Source organism: Argiope bruennichi, chromosome 8 (assembly GCF_947563725.1).
Source record: "Argiope bruennichi chromosome 8, qqArgBrue1.1, whole genome shotgun sequence".
NCBI lineage: Eukaryota > Metazoa > Arthropoda > Arachnida > Araneae > Araneidae > Argiope > Argiope bruennichi.
Genome location: NC_079158.1, coordinates 85495232 through 85511630, shown reverse-complemented (window position 1 = coordinate 85511630; position 16399 = coordinate 85495232). Strand labels below are relative to the sequence as shown.

Here is a 16399-nt window from a genome sequence, read left to right as displayed (position 1 = left end):
CTATATATACAGCTTCCACATAAATGAGTTCACATTCTTTCTCACGTTCTCTTCCATTCTTTTTTCTTACCTACTCAGTTGGCTGCTGTGCTGTCAGCATGTCTTGGATGAAGAAATTTTAACAAAATCTATAGAATTGATTATGTCCATGAAATTGTAGAAAACTTTAAATTACTCAATGAGTGGTTCTTTAATTAAAGTTTTATATACATTTATGAATATTCTATTATCTTTATTGGGGAAGAAATAATGACATTAGATTGACAATAAAACAAATAAAACTTTACCGAATTCAAGAGTCCGTGCCATAACTTCCTCCGATGGTGGACCCGCACCTCTGGAATTGAAGGCTTGCACCACAACACTGTATTCCGTAAATCTGTTTAGATTTGTCACTATAAAATATTGCGTTCTCCCTTTGATCGATTCCACTGGCTTGAAGGTAAATGTATCTGAACTGCCATATAATTTGTACCCTACATAGTATCCTTCTATGCTGTCGTCACTATCTTCAATGGGAGCCTGAAAATATAGTACAAACATAATTAATGTAGGCTGCACACACAATCATTCCCTTCATGTAACCAATCATTTCACCCCCCATGTAATGTCGTCAACAGACATTCTTTCTATTTTGCTTCATTAATGTATGATGCACCTACAATCATGATAAAAATTTTATACCCAAGTAGTTTTATTAACAGACATTCCTTCTATTTACTTCATTAATGCATGTTGCAAATACATTCATGATAAAAATGTCATTCACAAGCAGTTCTATTTTTTCATGATAAAACACAATTGCATTGATTCCTAAGATAACAGCATTCTATTATCAGTCCTTTAAGAATATCGGTCAAAATGTTTCTAATCAGTAGCAAATGTAACTATCTGGATTGATTTCCTTAATCTTCTAAATACACTACTATAATCACTCAACCAGTTTAGGCAAAATACATATGGTCCTAATGTATTTTATTAATAAAATATTGGACTGAATGTTTTTTGTACTCCTTAAGGCTAAATTAATTTATTCAGTTAGAGGTGTCTAGTGATCGAGAAGATATATCCTTTCAACCGACAGGGAATCCTAGAGATTCCAAGTTCGGGGATATTCTGTGGCGAAAGAAAGTGATCGAGAAGATGTGAAAAATTTAATTTTTTGAAAACATAAATGCAAATAAATTGTTTTGTTCGCCATTCATTGAGATATTAATGCGGTCTGTAGAATTCCAAGGAAGGAGAAAGCCTTAATATGATGAATTTACATAGTAGCCCTATAAATTCTAATGCATAATTATCTATTATTCCCCGAAAGCAGTTTCTAACTCATGAATTCTCAGAATATATTTTGGTTGAACACTCGTCTGCCTATAATGTTTCAAACATTTCTTATTGATTTCAGGTCTGATGAACGTTGCCATGCTTCAAAGACTAATCTGAAAACCTTTAATTTCTATCATATCAAATGCTGTCGTGCACTTAAATGAATGCATCATTGATGTTTTTAACATGTAGCAAACACAGAAGGCTGAAATATATCTTATGAACCCTCTATTGAACTAATTGTTATTCAAGATGATGCATCAGAATTCGCGGACACTATTCGGTCACACTCGGACATCAGAATTCCTGCAAAAAAACTTAGCCTAGTTCCTCTATTTTGGGATTTTAGCTTCTATTATTTCTTTTGCAACGCTTTCTGTAAATAAAGTTATGAAATCTGAACGGTTTCAGATTAAATTCCAATTCATCTGTGAATATAATATGACTCCCAACTCCACTGCGGCATTTACAATATTTATCACCTGAGGTTATTTTAACTCTACGGTATTTTTCCCCTTTAAAGGTGCACAGACGAAGATTTGAAAACCTGACCGGTTCCAGATTAAATCCTGATTCGTCTGTGAAGACAACTTGATTCCTAACTCTGCTGCGACATTTTCGATGTTTATCATATGAAGTTATTTTCTCTCTACGATATTTTCTCTTTTAAGGTAGCGCAGATGAACGGGTATATGGCCATACGTATGAATCTGAAAATTCGTATTAAAAATACAAGTAATGAAACTGGAAGTCACATTTTTTATCCTTTATTAAATTGTTATGATTTAAAAAGAAATTATGAGGGAAAATGCAATATGCTTTTCTAAAAGTATTTTCGAAATTTATTTTGCATACGAGAAAGTATATATATTTTTTATTCCTCTGAATAAGAAAAATTACTGCTGGCTAACAAACAAACTCAGCAGATATTTTCCTTTCTCAATGAAAATCAAATTTTAGAACTAGCCGATCATGGTTTCTAGCTTTAACATTAAGAAAGTACAGTCGAACGAAGATACCTAAAATATATCGGTTATTACGCAAGGATTCTAAAGCTTATAAGCAGAAATGCACTCACAATCAGCATCTACTCCTAGAACTAGGCTTTATTTTTTAAATCTGTTCATAATTTAATACAGCTATATGAAATGGAACTAATTTCAAACCAACGAATAGTATTTAACTTAATTTGAAATAACCAGTATTTGAAAATATCGATATTGCGCATTTTCCTATTATGGTTTAATAAAACAACTACAGTTTGAGAAGCATATTTTGAAATTAGTTATCTCTCACAAAATTGCGACGTTTCCTCTAACACTAAATACTATATTCATATGCTAAACTTCCATCTCTGCTTCGAAACATAGTGCTCATTACATCCTAGTATCATTGATTGCACTAAACTGCAACTAGGATTGTGCATTATTTGGTATATACAATAGTGTACACGTGCTCTACGGAAAGGCAATTGGCTGTATCAGCCAATTCTGGTCTCCGGATTACCATGGAGCTTTAGTCTAATTGCTATAGTAAGGCCTGCGAATTAGTCGGTAGACATTTCGATTTAGATGTCTGCTCAGCTCATTTATATTTCTACTAAGAATAAATTCCAGGACTCAGTGATTTCTTTAGATCTGAATTGTAGACTTGAATTATTATGTGATTTCAGAGTTTACAATTTATTTTAATACTTTGCAATATATTATGCAATTAATAATCTTAGAAAATGATTAGAATAATTAATTATAATGCGAATTTTTTAGAAAAAACTATGGGATTATATCATTAAAAACGGTACAGAAATTTATTCTTTTGTACAGGGAAATGAAGAAATCCATATACACGATGGTAGGCTTAAAAATTAATGATAAAAATAATAAATTTCAGATATCAATATCACATAAAATTATAAACATTATGCAATCGAAACGAGAGTTCGGTAAAAGTATAATTAACTGCTATAAACCTTTAATTATCCAAAGTTGTTCATTTATTAATATGTAATAAATAATTTATCAAAACTTATTTTTATGAATGCCCAGTTACTATTAAAATTAAAATGCTTTTATTGTTTTATATAACTGTTTGTGTATATAAAATATAAATATATGAGCAAAAAATACTAAATTATAATCTCTAATAAAAGTCATAAATTATAATCTCTAAAAAAGTCCCTTGTTCCCTGTATAAAATTGTGGATTTTATTTAAGACAATAAAAATCTTACCTCACAAGGGAGAAAAATATTTATGATATATAGATGTTTGGCTTGGATCTTAATTTTATTGAAACTGTCATGAAAATATGTATTTTAGTTGTATCGCAGCTTCGGCTGATTGTAATCAAATTGTGAGATGAAATTACGGTTGTAATCTTAAAGTCACACACTGAATTTCATTGATTTAAGTCATTGCATATATGAGTTATTGCGTTTATATTAATGCGAGAGCAAGGAGTGATAGATGATCAATTTTTTTGACAAATTTTGTTCAAAATTTGATAAGAATCCACTTTTGAGATACTAAGCAGTGTACCAAATTTTATTTATTTACTCTTCAAATTTTATAGTAATCTATATGAAGTTACTTGTATTTGAACAGTCAAACAGACAGGCCGATTTCTTTTGAATGATTGTCATTTAAAATTTGATAGAAATCTACAAATTTCATTAAGTCAAACTCACCAATAATCAAAATGTTTTTTAGTTAGCACATTCGCAGCCAGACATAATACCGCAAATGTGTTTTTTGAACTCATTGATGTTTGAAAAATAAATATTCATCAAAATCTTGAATTTAATTTTCTTTTCTTTTTCGTTTGCAGTATTTTCACTAAATGATAAATTTCATCTAATAATTACCATTTAAAAACATCAACTTAAAAGAATTTCTCAACAGATTTATTCAGTCCCTTCAAAATATAAAAAAAACACCGCATGATCGTATTGCATTGGAAATGGTATGCATTACTAAAAATAGGTTCTACATCAAGCGAAATTAAAAATTTGTAAGTTGAAATGCAGACATACGTCGAAGTTTTCTAATCATTTGCAACCATATTTTTTTTAAATGCAAAAATATATCAGCACTAATATCTTTTTGATTAAAAATGATATTTGATATGGAATTCCATCATGTAAAGGAAGTATAGCTTATATTTGAAATGAAATCTCACGGGAGTCACGGGGAGGATATCAGATTTCATTTTCTTATAAGTTCGTGGAAATTCACGTAATTTTCAATAGAGACAGCTTTGATTCGCAACTATTAATTGATTACAATTTCTGATAAGATAAAATTTCATAAAAAACATTTTTAAATCCATTTTTCTAAAATATAATCTATTTTATACAAGAAATAAATGAAATTGAAAAAGAAAATCACAGGTTCCAGATTTCAATTTAATACATTTGGCACAATATGTTTTTGAGTGATAATTTGTAAATCATTGGATTAATATGTTTGAGACTGATTTTTTTTGCTTTATTTCAGCGTAACGATTGTCTATATTTCTATTAAAGTAATTCATGCATCATAATTTGCAACAAGGTTTAAAGATTCAGCTTAAAAAAAAGAAAAAAGAAAATGAAAGTAGGCAAATTGTAGTAGAAAGTAGGCAAATTGCCACGCAATTTTGATTTAAAAATTTAGTATGCTGTTGTAGTTGATGGGAATTAAAGATATTCTTTGTGGCTCAAGAATTCGGTACCCCCTTGTACTACAAATATTTTACTCGATTTGGTTTCATCTTTCTGAAGCATCATCTGACAGCCTCTTTATAGCTATTGCCTATTTATAATTTACCATCAATTTAACAACAGGGATGTTAATCATATTTACATTTATATGCGTTAAAAAAATAATTAGTTTTTCTTAAAGGGGAAAAAAAATTCAGGGTTTTTTTTTTTTTTTTTTTTTTTTTGTAGTAGCCCTACAAAAAGTCTCAGTATCAAAATCTAAGAATTATAGATTTGAAATAATATTTCCAAAAGACTCGTCATGGGCTCATGCGGGTATTTGCTAAATCTGTCTAAGTCAATGACTTTCCGGATTTGCAGAAAAAACATCCGCTAAGACGTCCGTCATCACCTGACTATTATTCAAAATTACGAGTTCTACTCAAAAAATCCGTCCACCTGCTCTATTTCGTAATGAATTGAGTTGAGTTGAGCTTGATTTTTATGGCACAAAAGCCATCTTCGACTAATCTGCGCCACATTCATGAAATTAAAATATTTGTTTTAATTTATAATAAAATAAAAAAATATGGAATGCCTAAAAAATCCTACAAAATTACTTGAAACACTTTGATTCAGAAATCTTTTAACTTCCAAGTTAAACGGGGAAAGAAAGATTTTGTTGCATGCGAATAGAAGCTTAAACCTAGCAATTTATATTTTTTACAATTTAAAGACTTTAACGAGCAGCACAAAAATAGGAGCATTGAGGTAACGAAACTAAAAAATAAGTCATTCAGCATTTAATAAATATAATAAGTCCCTACAAGAAACATTACATCTAATTAAACAAAAGTAAACAAACATAAAACATTTGATATATATGTGTCGAATATTCATTTTTACGATAGTCGTAAAAGAAAGTGCTAATCCATTTCAGAATACTAAAATAGAGAAGTTAATTCTTGCGCCTTGCTTCGGATCAAACTAGGTACTAAAAAGCAAAGCATACTTGAAAACATCAAAGAAAATTAGTTCCATTTCCATTTCCTATTCGCAGGAAAAGAAGAAATAATCGTCGAGTAAGAGGAATGAAGCAACGTGCGTCTCTGCGGTACCCAAACGGCCGAATGTTTGATCAAGAGCGTACACAGAACATCCAATGAAGAAAGAACCAATGGACCTTGTTTCTTGTTATGCTTCTAAAAGGTTCTCTTGTTAGCTGGAGGTAATCAACTTCTATGCGCCTTCGGGATTTCAAAAACCTCTACAAGTTGCCAACAAGGAAAAAGAAAATGGGAGTAAATAAATAAAGCGGAAGTAAGACGAGCTGTAAAAACTGGAGAAAATTCTTTTACCTTTTCTTCTTTTTGAGCTATGTATTAAACCAGTTGGATCACGGTGGGAATTTTCTACCCTGAGGTATTTTTACAGCTGGGAAATGAGGTACGGAGATTTTCTGTTCTAAGTCCTGGCAATTTTTTTGTTCTCGTGAAGAGGTTGTTTGTTTTTATTTGGTTCGAAAATCGAAATCTAGTACAGGTAGCAGGCAATTTATATGAGTTTTCTATATTTCAAGGACAGAACAATTTTACGTCATTTACTTATTCCTATTTTAGTTTTATAAGCGCCAAAAATCAACTTGAAAAATTGACTATTGATATTATTTTTTAATATTTAAAGTTTAGAAAATTATTGATGTTTATTCTTTTGATCTGTTTAATTTTTTAGTTTAGATAGAAACGATTTATAAATATTAATAATCAAAGGCTCATTTTGGGAAAGAAGGGGGGGGACTAAAAGAAATTTTTCGATACATTTTAATTTTTTAATAAGTTATTTGTAAGATGCTCAATATATATCTTATGGAGAACTTCTTAATTTTTTAATATATCGACTACATATTAATTATCAAAAGGTTCACATGGCTTACAGAAATAGGACATATACAATAAAAATTAGCATTAACCTACGATAAATAAAAATAATTCCATCTAGCAAAATTTACCTAAATGTAAGGCAAGTACCTAAAGGCAAATGTACATAAGAAAGGCAAAACCATTTTCAAAAATGAACTCCTTGCGAGCAATGAGGTATCTTCTAGGTAAAATATAAAAAGTATTTGGAATTCCGATGATGGTTAATGAGCACCTTCTAGTAGTATCCTCTCACAGTTTATATAATTCCAAATTAACTGATGCATAAAGGTCATCTTCTCCTTTTTAAATTAAGTTTTTTTAACGGAAATATTTTTAATCATTTTTACTTTGAAAATGACTTGAGAAACTCAAAAACTAAAATTTAACTGGCAAATACGATTTAAAGACGAATAATAATTAAAGAGAATAAAATATTGCAAAATTGGCAAATCATCTTATTTTCTTTAGTATAAAAAGAAAAGCGACCTTTGAAAAGACATTACGAAATGATTATATCGGGTGTTTAAAAAATGACCGATATATTTCAAAAATCTATAAAAACTAAACGGGCAGCGATAAAAATACACCGTTTGTTGCAATATGCTTGGGACAACAGTAAATTTTCAGACAGACAAACTTGCGAAATTAGTTACAATTGTCAACAACATGTTACAATTGTCAACAGTCTGGAAAAAATCTAAACTACGATATTTTCCAAATATTTATCATGCGCAGCAATACATGGCGTAGTCTCAGAATGAAATGAGCAGAAACACGTGTAAACGTCTCAGGCGGGATGGCTTCACATGCAGAACAGACGTATTGCTTCAGTTGTTCAATTGTTTCTGGATTGTGGCGGTTCACCTGATCTTTCAAGGGTCCCCACAGAAAGAAGTCGCAAGGGTTCATGTCTAGCGATTTCAAAAATTTTCAAACAGATCCTTTTTTGTATCGCTTTTCGGCTCTTTGATTACATTAAACTTTCGTTGAAAACTTCGTATTGTTGCAACAACACAGTGTTCTACGCGGTGGAATTCCAAAACCAGAGAAATCCTTTGTTCTAAGGAATAAACCATTTTTTCTCAACAAATTTGCAATCTGTGAACAGGACACGTTTAAAGCAGAAATACGACTTACAGAATGGCTAACTCAGACTGCGCTTTCTTCTATATCTTTCAAATCGCCTGCCGCGCCATCTGTTGTTGTAAATTGTAACTAATTTTGCAAGTTTGTCTGCTTGAAAATTCACTGTTGTCCCAAGCATATTGCAACAAACGGTATATTTCTATCGCTGCCCGTTTAGTTTTTATTGATTTTTGAAATATACCGGTCATTTTTGGAACACCCCATATAATGATAATAATAATATTATAATATTAGTTATATAAAAAGATCATTAGCGGCATCACATTTTAATGTCGTAAAATTTTAATTATATTTCCACTAATCAAGATTATCAATATTTGATGATGCCTTGTTTAAACTATTAAATCTTTAAGCAATTAAATTTATTTCATAGTAATCAATAAATAAAAAGGCATGATTAATGTTTTTATATACTGCTATTTCAACTGTTATCATCAAAAAGAATCAACAAGTTCCAGAAGCATAAGTATCTGGAAAATCTTTTATCCGGAATCCGTTGTTGTCGTATAAAAAGACAACATGGTAATGTAATTAGAAAAAGCAGTTCAGCTATTTTTTTTTATTTTAAAATTCATGAAAGGTAGAACAGTGCCTTTCTGTAAACATTGAGGTAATTTTTTCTGTAAACATTGAGGTAATTTTTATGCTTCTCGAATTTGGCACGTTTTGACAGTACTAGAAATAAAGTCTGCGCTTTTCTTCACATTATCAATGGATTGTAAATAGATCGTTCCTCATAGGAATTCAATAATTAGTTTTATTCTGTAAACATTGAGGTAATATTTACAAAAATGAGTATATTACCCAACGAGGGAACTAATCAATTTGGTGTACCAACATATGTTTTTATTATTATTTATCTATTTTACAAGATGAAGTAATAGAACAAATGGTGTATAGTTTGGTCTGGCTAGGTGGGAAACCTGCAATTTCTTTCATTCAATCTACATCCAGGCAACTCAACATTTTTTTTTGTCAGAAAACGTTCAATGTGGAACCTATTTTTTTATCCAGTGAAATTAGGAGAGAGTTTATTTATTTCTATGTAATTTCAGCACCCCATGTCAGTAGTCCTAGGATTATAAATTCCCTCAAATATTTTTGTCCCGCCACTTTGTAGTTACGCCACTGATAAACCATATAAATATTTAACTGATTTTTGATTGAATAAGACCTTTTAATCTCTATGACTCTCTCGTTTTAAATACATAATAATGAAATTCTATTAAAATAATATTATAGTAACTTAGGAACTTCATATCAAAAGTTTTATTAGGAAAAAATAAAATCATCACAAACTGTATTTCTATGAATGTGTCCATTCCCAGGGGGAAAAATCAGCATATCTCTTAGTGGTTATAATTATTTCTCAGTAATGGTTCCCTAGTTTTATGCCATTAAGATAGGAAGTTCAATAAGTGCAAATGAGAAGAACAAAAAATAATCAGCCTGACGTGAAAGAAATGAGGCTGTCCAATTAGAAACAGCTGACCACAGAAATTAATAATGGGGAAACGAAAGAAGAAAAAAGTCTGATTTTTTCCAAAGACTTGCGTATGAAGCAATGAAGTCGAAGTAACTAGCTGAATCACTTCTTTCTTTTATTTTGCAAGAAGCGGTATTGGGAAGTTCGAAATGCATGTTGTTAAACTAAGTGGAAAAAGCTAATTATCGAGATAGAATGCACCGTTTGAGAGGTGGTAAGTGTGTGAAGTTCTGAAACAAAAAACATTCAGATGTTAAAGAAATTTTTGAAACTGGAACAAAAGAAATTTTAATTTTGAATTTAATCCATGGAAATTAAATTTGAAATTTATTAATTTTAAAAAGACAATTTAATAAAAAAAATAATAACAGGATATTTCAAATGAATTTTAATTTCACATTAAAAATTATTTAAAAATAAAAGTTTTTTTTTTATATATTTCATGATTAGTTAGCTTATGAATTAGGATTTGAAGTCTTACGAACTCTAACATAAGAAAATGTTCATAGAAATGAAATTGCCTTAATGATAATTACTCTAAGCAATTGCAAATAAAGTAATTACCATTTTTGTCAACAATATGTCAAAATACCATACAACATACCAAAATGATAATTACTTAAGCAGAACATACTAAAAATGAATAAAATACATCAAGAAGCTGAATATAAAATAAATCTTTATCTAATTATACATTAATATAAATGAAAAATAGTTATTGATTGCCTTATGCTGAAGAATATATGCTTTAACGTATATAAATATATACTCCTAGAAACGACCAACGTGTGACCAAATTTATTAAATGTATATTATTCAAAAGTAAACGTAGGATAATTACACGATAAATATTTTTAGATAACATTTCTATTTGAATTGTAGAAAGATATATCATGATTTACCTAAGTGCACTTGAAAATTAAAACTGATTTATGGATCTGAAGTAGCCAAATTTCCTCCCACTTTGCTTGTTATCCGAGATCTCCCGATCACTTCATTTTCGAATAACCCTTATTAAAAGAAAATAAGCTATTCTCATTAGTTAAAGAAGTCACGCATGCGGTGGGTTACAGTTACATTTTGAAAAATAGAAATAAATGGTAGAACATAAAAAATAATCATCACAGAGGACCATTATAGAGGAGACTAATATATATTGATCAATGCTAATGTCTGACCACTTTTAACATACTTTGTTTTCGAGATGATTTTTGATCAAATGATACATAGGGGACTAAATTGAACTTTCTTTTGAATTTAAACAGCCATTATTAATACCACAAAGTCTAGCGTTTTTAGAGTTTCTTTAAAAGACTAGCATCTTTGTAATAACTTTTTCTGTTTTTATTTTCCTGCAATCTTGCCTTTGTTGCTGTATGCTTTCTTATTTTCCATTTTTTGAATTTCTTTTTCAACCAATATTCTTTTCACAGATAAGATCGCTAAAAAATTCTTTGGAAGTCCACACGCTTTAAAATGTGTCATGGAACATATTGCATATCATTTATCTTAAGAAGATCACACCAAATAATAAAAAAAATACGTATAATCACAAAATGAAAGCAGTAAAAATCATTTGAAACGTTATGATGAGGTGGCCATTTTGGTCAGGTTATTATACCCCAATCGGAGATTTTATATCCTATGAAAAGGTGAGCAAGAATAAGATACAAATGAACAGTGATAGTAAAGATCTTATTACTTAGTCATCCTTATCAAAAATTAATCTAATGTCTTACTTTATCATAATATTATAACAGAGGATCTAAAAATTTATATCCAATAAGGCATTCCGATATCTTATAATAAGCAGCGAAAAGGATGCAATCTCCTTACTATGTGATATTTTAATTTCTAGAGTTTGAAGCAGTTGTAGCGTCTGTAAAACAGTGATGCATAACTTAAATTCTTTAACGCTAGTTCTTTGCCTGTTAGCTAATTCTTCTGAAAATAAGAATTGTTTTTAGTAAACGTTTTCCCAGAAATTTTATAATGAGCATTCGAAAATTCGTGAAAAAAAGTGCCTAAGAAACTTTCTTTACTATTATTCCATGTGTTTGCGAAAGCGGGTTTAAAATTCAGATCACTTTAGTGAATTTTCATTAGAATGTCTTTTTTAATTTCTTTAATTTTATTTAGAGGAAATGAGGATAAAAAAAAAAACCCTTAAAAGTTATTATTCTTTCTTTTCTTTTCTTTCACTGTAACCGTTATAAAACACTTGAATGTAAGTTACCTAAGAAAAGATTCAACCGGAAAAAACTAGCTGATGTAAATAAATTTAAAAAAAACTGCGCTACGACTAATATCTTATCATTTTTTCCCCTTTTTCTCATAAAAATATCAAAATATGCTAATCAACATTTTTGACAAATTAAAGGCATTAAGAAGAATAAACTTCTTTTTTTTCTTTTTTAAACTTAACACTGACAAAAGATGATGTAGCTCATTTACTTTTTAAAAAAAGACAATTTCAACGATTTGTCCCTTAGGACATTTTATTAAATCAGAGAATTTTTACGAGAGCTTTCAGTTGTGAAATCAGATATTTTTCCAAATTCTAGGTATTTTTTCCGTTGCCTTCTGATAAATGGATTTGAATTTCTGACCACATTGTTAGATTAATTTTTTTGGATATCCTTGCTTAATAATACATTTTCCAGATACAACAATTTGCAAAATACAGTTGATTTAATAGTATTTAACAGTACATATATTTTTTAATAGTATATTGCATTATACTGTTAAAAAGTATAAAGCAATATACTCATATTTCCTCATTTGCCAAAAAACGACAAGAATTCTATGAACTGCCTTGGAATTTTATAGAGAGGACGGACAATGATGTATTATCTGTAACTTATATGTATAATACATAAGAATACTTTGTACTATATATTATTTTTTGAAGAAATTCAATTATACATACAAAAAAATGCACAGAAAAAATTTTGAAAATAAATTTAAATAAATTGAAAAAAAACAATTGTTTGAAAACTTCAGAGCATTTAGGCTAAAGAAGTTACTCCATAAACCAATTAATCTAAAATTATAAATGATTCTTGATGAAGAAATAATAAAAACCCTTGCAAAGGAATAAAATTAATGTGTTCTTTTTTTCTAGAGAAAAAAAAGCTTTTTTTTTTGGCTAAAAACAAATTACTGTTTCATGATTCTTATGTCCTTTCGGAAATCTATATCCTTGAAAATTGACCAAAAACCTTTTAATTAACTAGATTGTAAAAACTGTGAAAATAAATCATCTGCTGATTTGTTATTTATGATTTTTAAGAGCTTCTAAAATTTCAACTTTTCATAGAAAATCTCTTGGGAGTAGTTAACGCTTCTCTGGGCTTACGTGGTATTACCTAAAACGGTAAATTGAAGTTAATGTAATTTTGTGCAAAGGAATAAGAGACCGATACTTACTTTCCAAGTGACATTTATTGCTCTTGAAGATAAAGTTATGGCTCTTACTTCTTCTGGAGCATGTCTTGGAGCTAAAAAAAGAAATATATACATGTATTCAGATAAAAATTATTAGCCGAAAGTCGTATTTCAGAGTTTAATTTTATACTGTTCTCAAGAATAGGAGTTGTTGATTATGAATAACTATTAGAAGTTATGGCATGTAATAATTCCTTTTTAGAAAGAAAAAAAAAATAACCTCTTCATAATAGAGGTTGATGTCTTTTTGGAAAATATTATGGATCTCCAGGAAATTATATATTTTACTTGCAAAGAAGTTAATATCTATACTGAAGTTCCTACTGATACTTTGAAAAAAGTGTCCAATGAAAAAAAAATAACTACTCTACCCAATTACTGACTTGAAAAAACACAGTTATATTTCGGATATAATAATTAGAGATAGCCATTCAACTCTTCAGAAAAAATTCATCTTAGTATATTTTAAAGTAATCAATTACTATTCCTCTTTCATATTGAAATTCATAAATATTACCTTAAAAAGGAAATTTATCCAAACTTCCTGATAGCGCTAGATAAAATAAAACTTCCGATTTATTTTGATTTTTTTAACTGAATTAATTTAAAGAACATTTTTCCGTTTTAGTATGGATACACGTCTTAAATTTTCAGTTATACAATATTATGTATTTAGGCTTTTATAATTTGATTTCGTTACATAAACTCTATATTACATTTTGAAATATTTTTTCAAACAAAAAGGTTTTTACGTACTATATGTTTTGGATACTTTTCTAGAAGAATAACAAATAATTACAATGTTAAAAAAATCTCAACATATGGTAAATTTGTAGGACAATCGCGCAGATAGACAGACCTAAATAAGTAAAGAAATGTGTGTGGGCATTTAGAAGATGATCTTTCATTCCTCTAAATATCAAATTCTAAGATGAAGTATCAACAGAGCTCACATACATCTTGTAATCTCCCCAATTCTGTTACAGAATCTCCTGTAGAAGATTTTTTTTTTTTTTTTTTTAATTTACGCCACGCTGATGGAAATGCATTTAGGTTATAAAATAATACTGGATAAAGAAATAAATATTATTTACGACAGCGCATATCTATATATCTTCTAGTGATTACACTAAATTTTGACAAACATTTTAAATACTAAACTAATTTTCCACCATTTTTCTAACGTGATTTGACAGATTTAGAGCCCGTTGAAAAAAATATACCCAATTTGAATTTCCAAATTATTTCTCATAAATGAGTTAAATAAGGAGTTGTATAAATTATAAAAATGACTTAGTTGTAAACATTTAAAATAATTAAGCATTAATTTGTAAATTAAAGACAAAGCAAAAAAAAAAAAAAAAACGTGATAAGCAAAGAAGATTTATTTTTTATAAGCATGCTATTGTAAAAAAGAATTTTCATCCGTTTAACTTCGGTATCCCAAAATAAGAAAAATCGTTTTCTTCAACATGAATAACTAGATAAGGATCTTAAGAATAATAAATGGAATGTCTTTGTCGGCATTTCGGTCAATAGTGTCTATCTACTTAAAGAGCAACAAGAAAACTATTTCCTATGCATTTATTCCTCTTTTGCTATCTAATATATAGATATATAAATTTCCATACATTCGCCAATGGAAATAATACCATTGTGTCATAACAATGCGTTTTTTGGGAACAAAATCACTCCCAGCTTGTGAAAAAAAAACATTTGCATTTCCGCAAGTTAAGGGAAGTAGAAAACGTCTCAATAAATAACCGAGAAATATAATTTGCAATGTATCATTGTAACAAAGCTAAAATGTGCAGCGATATCTATAAAAAAATCATATCAATTTAAACTAAAACTAACTGAGAACTTATGTTAAATAAATAAAAAAGAAATGATTTATAACCAGCTTTCTGATTCCATAATAATTCATTACCGCATCTTCATAACTTTCAACGCATTAATTTCGGAAAATAATATTTTAATAAAAACTTACAGAAGACTGTCTTGATTAAAATGTCAAAAGTGTTTTTCATCCTTAAACTCTAGGATAAAAACTGGACGGTTTCTTTGATACTGTGTTATAAAACTTCATTTATTAAATAAAGGAACTTGTAAGCCGGATGTTACCTAACACACAAGAGCTTTACGCATCCAGACAAGTTAATACTTTGCGGAGTTTTAATCCATTTTCTGTCATGTTGACTTTTCCGATGGATATCAGGGTTCAGTAATAAGGTTTCATTTGGTCCCACTGTATTAAATTGGTACGGAGGCTACAATAAAAATAATGATTTTTCTCCTATACGTATAAACGATTTAACGGTAAAATTATATAATTTTTGTCATTTTTGAATCTGAATTAATCATTAAAGATGTGTTAATTTGAAATAAAATTAATAAGCATAGAAAAAAAGTATTTAAAAGACACTGAAATTGCAATTCAAAAAATCATATTTACGAGCTCAAGTTATGCATATTTATATTTATTTGGTCTGCAAAGCAAGATTGAGAATTTTTTTGCTTAGTCAACACGACCAAATAGGGATAAACATTTTGATAAAAATTCGAAGTAAAATGATAATCTTTTGTTATTTATATAAAAGATAATGTATTAAAGGCACCGGATTGGGAAATGAATGAAACTAAAAAAAATATATCATTTAAAAAAACATTTAAATGCAGATGGTAAATGTATTTCTTTGTAATGTAAATAATGCCCATTTTTATCCAGTATAGAAAGCAGTATAAGGAAACTTCCATTATCGCAACCCCTGATCAGATGAATATTGAAATATGCAAAGTCAATAAACTGGAAACTAGGAATGAATACCCTTTATACCTTCATTTAGGAAAAATGACTTTTTTCAAGGAACCGCATTCTTCACTCATTTCTAATATTTTACCATGCTTACTTATTGTTTTAAAACTACAATGATAGCATCAAATCTCACAGATACAGTTTAGATTTGAAACCCCTTCGCGCTTTTGCGCAAGAATCAGGATGCTTTTATTTAGTGCAAATAGCAGTCAGGGGAAAGATGAAAGGAGGGGAAGTTTACATATAACATTAAGGAGAGTTCTGGTTATTTGCCGATTTAAAAGGCGTAAAAACTGTGGGTAACTTGTAATATTGTCGGTAAAAGATACCAATTCACAATAAAATGCTTTAGAACAAAATTTATTTACAGTAAAGGGCCTAAACATTCAATTTTAATGAATAAATTGAATGATTTCATAAATTGATAAAATAATTGAATGATAAAATAAATTGATTGATGATATTGAATATTTATTTCTATTCTTAAAATTTGGAAATTCACTTTTTTGAGAAATAATATTAATTATTTATGTTAAAGGACTTATTTATTTACTTATTATTGAATATTTTGAAACCATTTTG

The 16399-nt window shown here is 28.9% G+C and overlaps 1 protein-coding gene across 1 annotated transcript in view; it reads right to left on the bottom strand.

Moving 5' to 3' along the window:
• LOC129981637 (cell adhesion molecule Dscam2-like) overlaps positions 1-16399 on the bottom strand; it is a 506908-nt gene that overhangs the window by 117171 nt on the left and 373338 nt on the right. The window contains exons 16-17 of the mRNA XM_056092554.1: positions 12985-13055; positions 288-522 (exon numbers count right to left, since the gene is read on the bottom strand). Coding sequence (XP_055948529.1) covers positions 288-522; positions 12985-13055 — 306 coding nt within the window. The remainder of the gene's footprint in view (positions 1-287; positions 523-12984; positions 13056-16399) is intronic.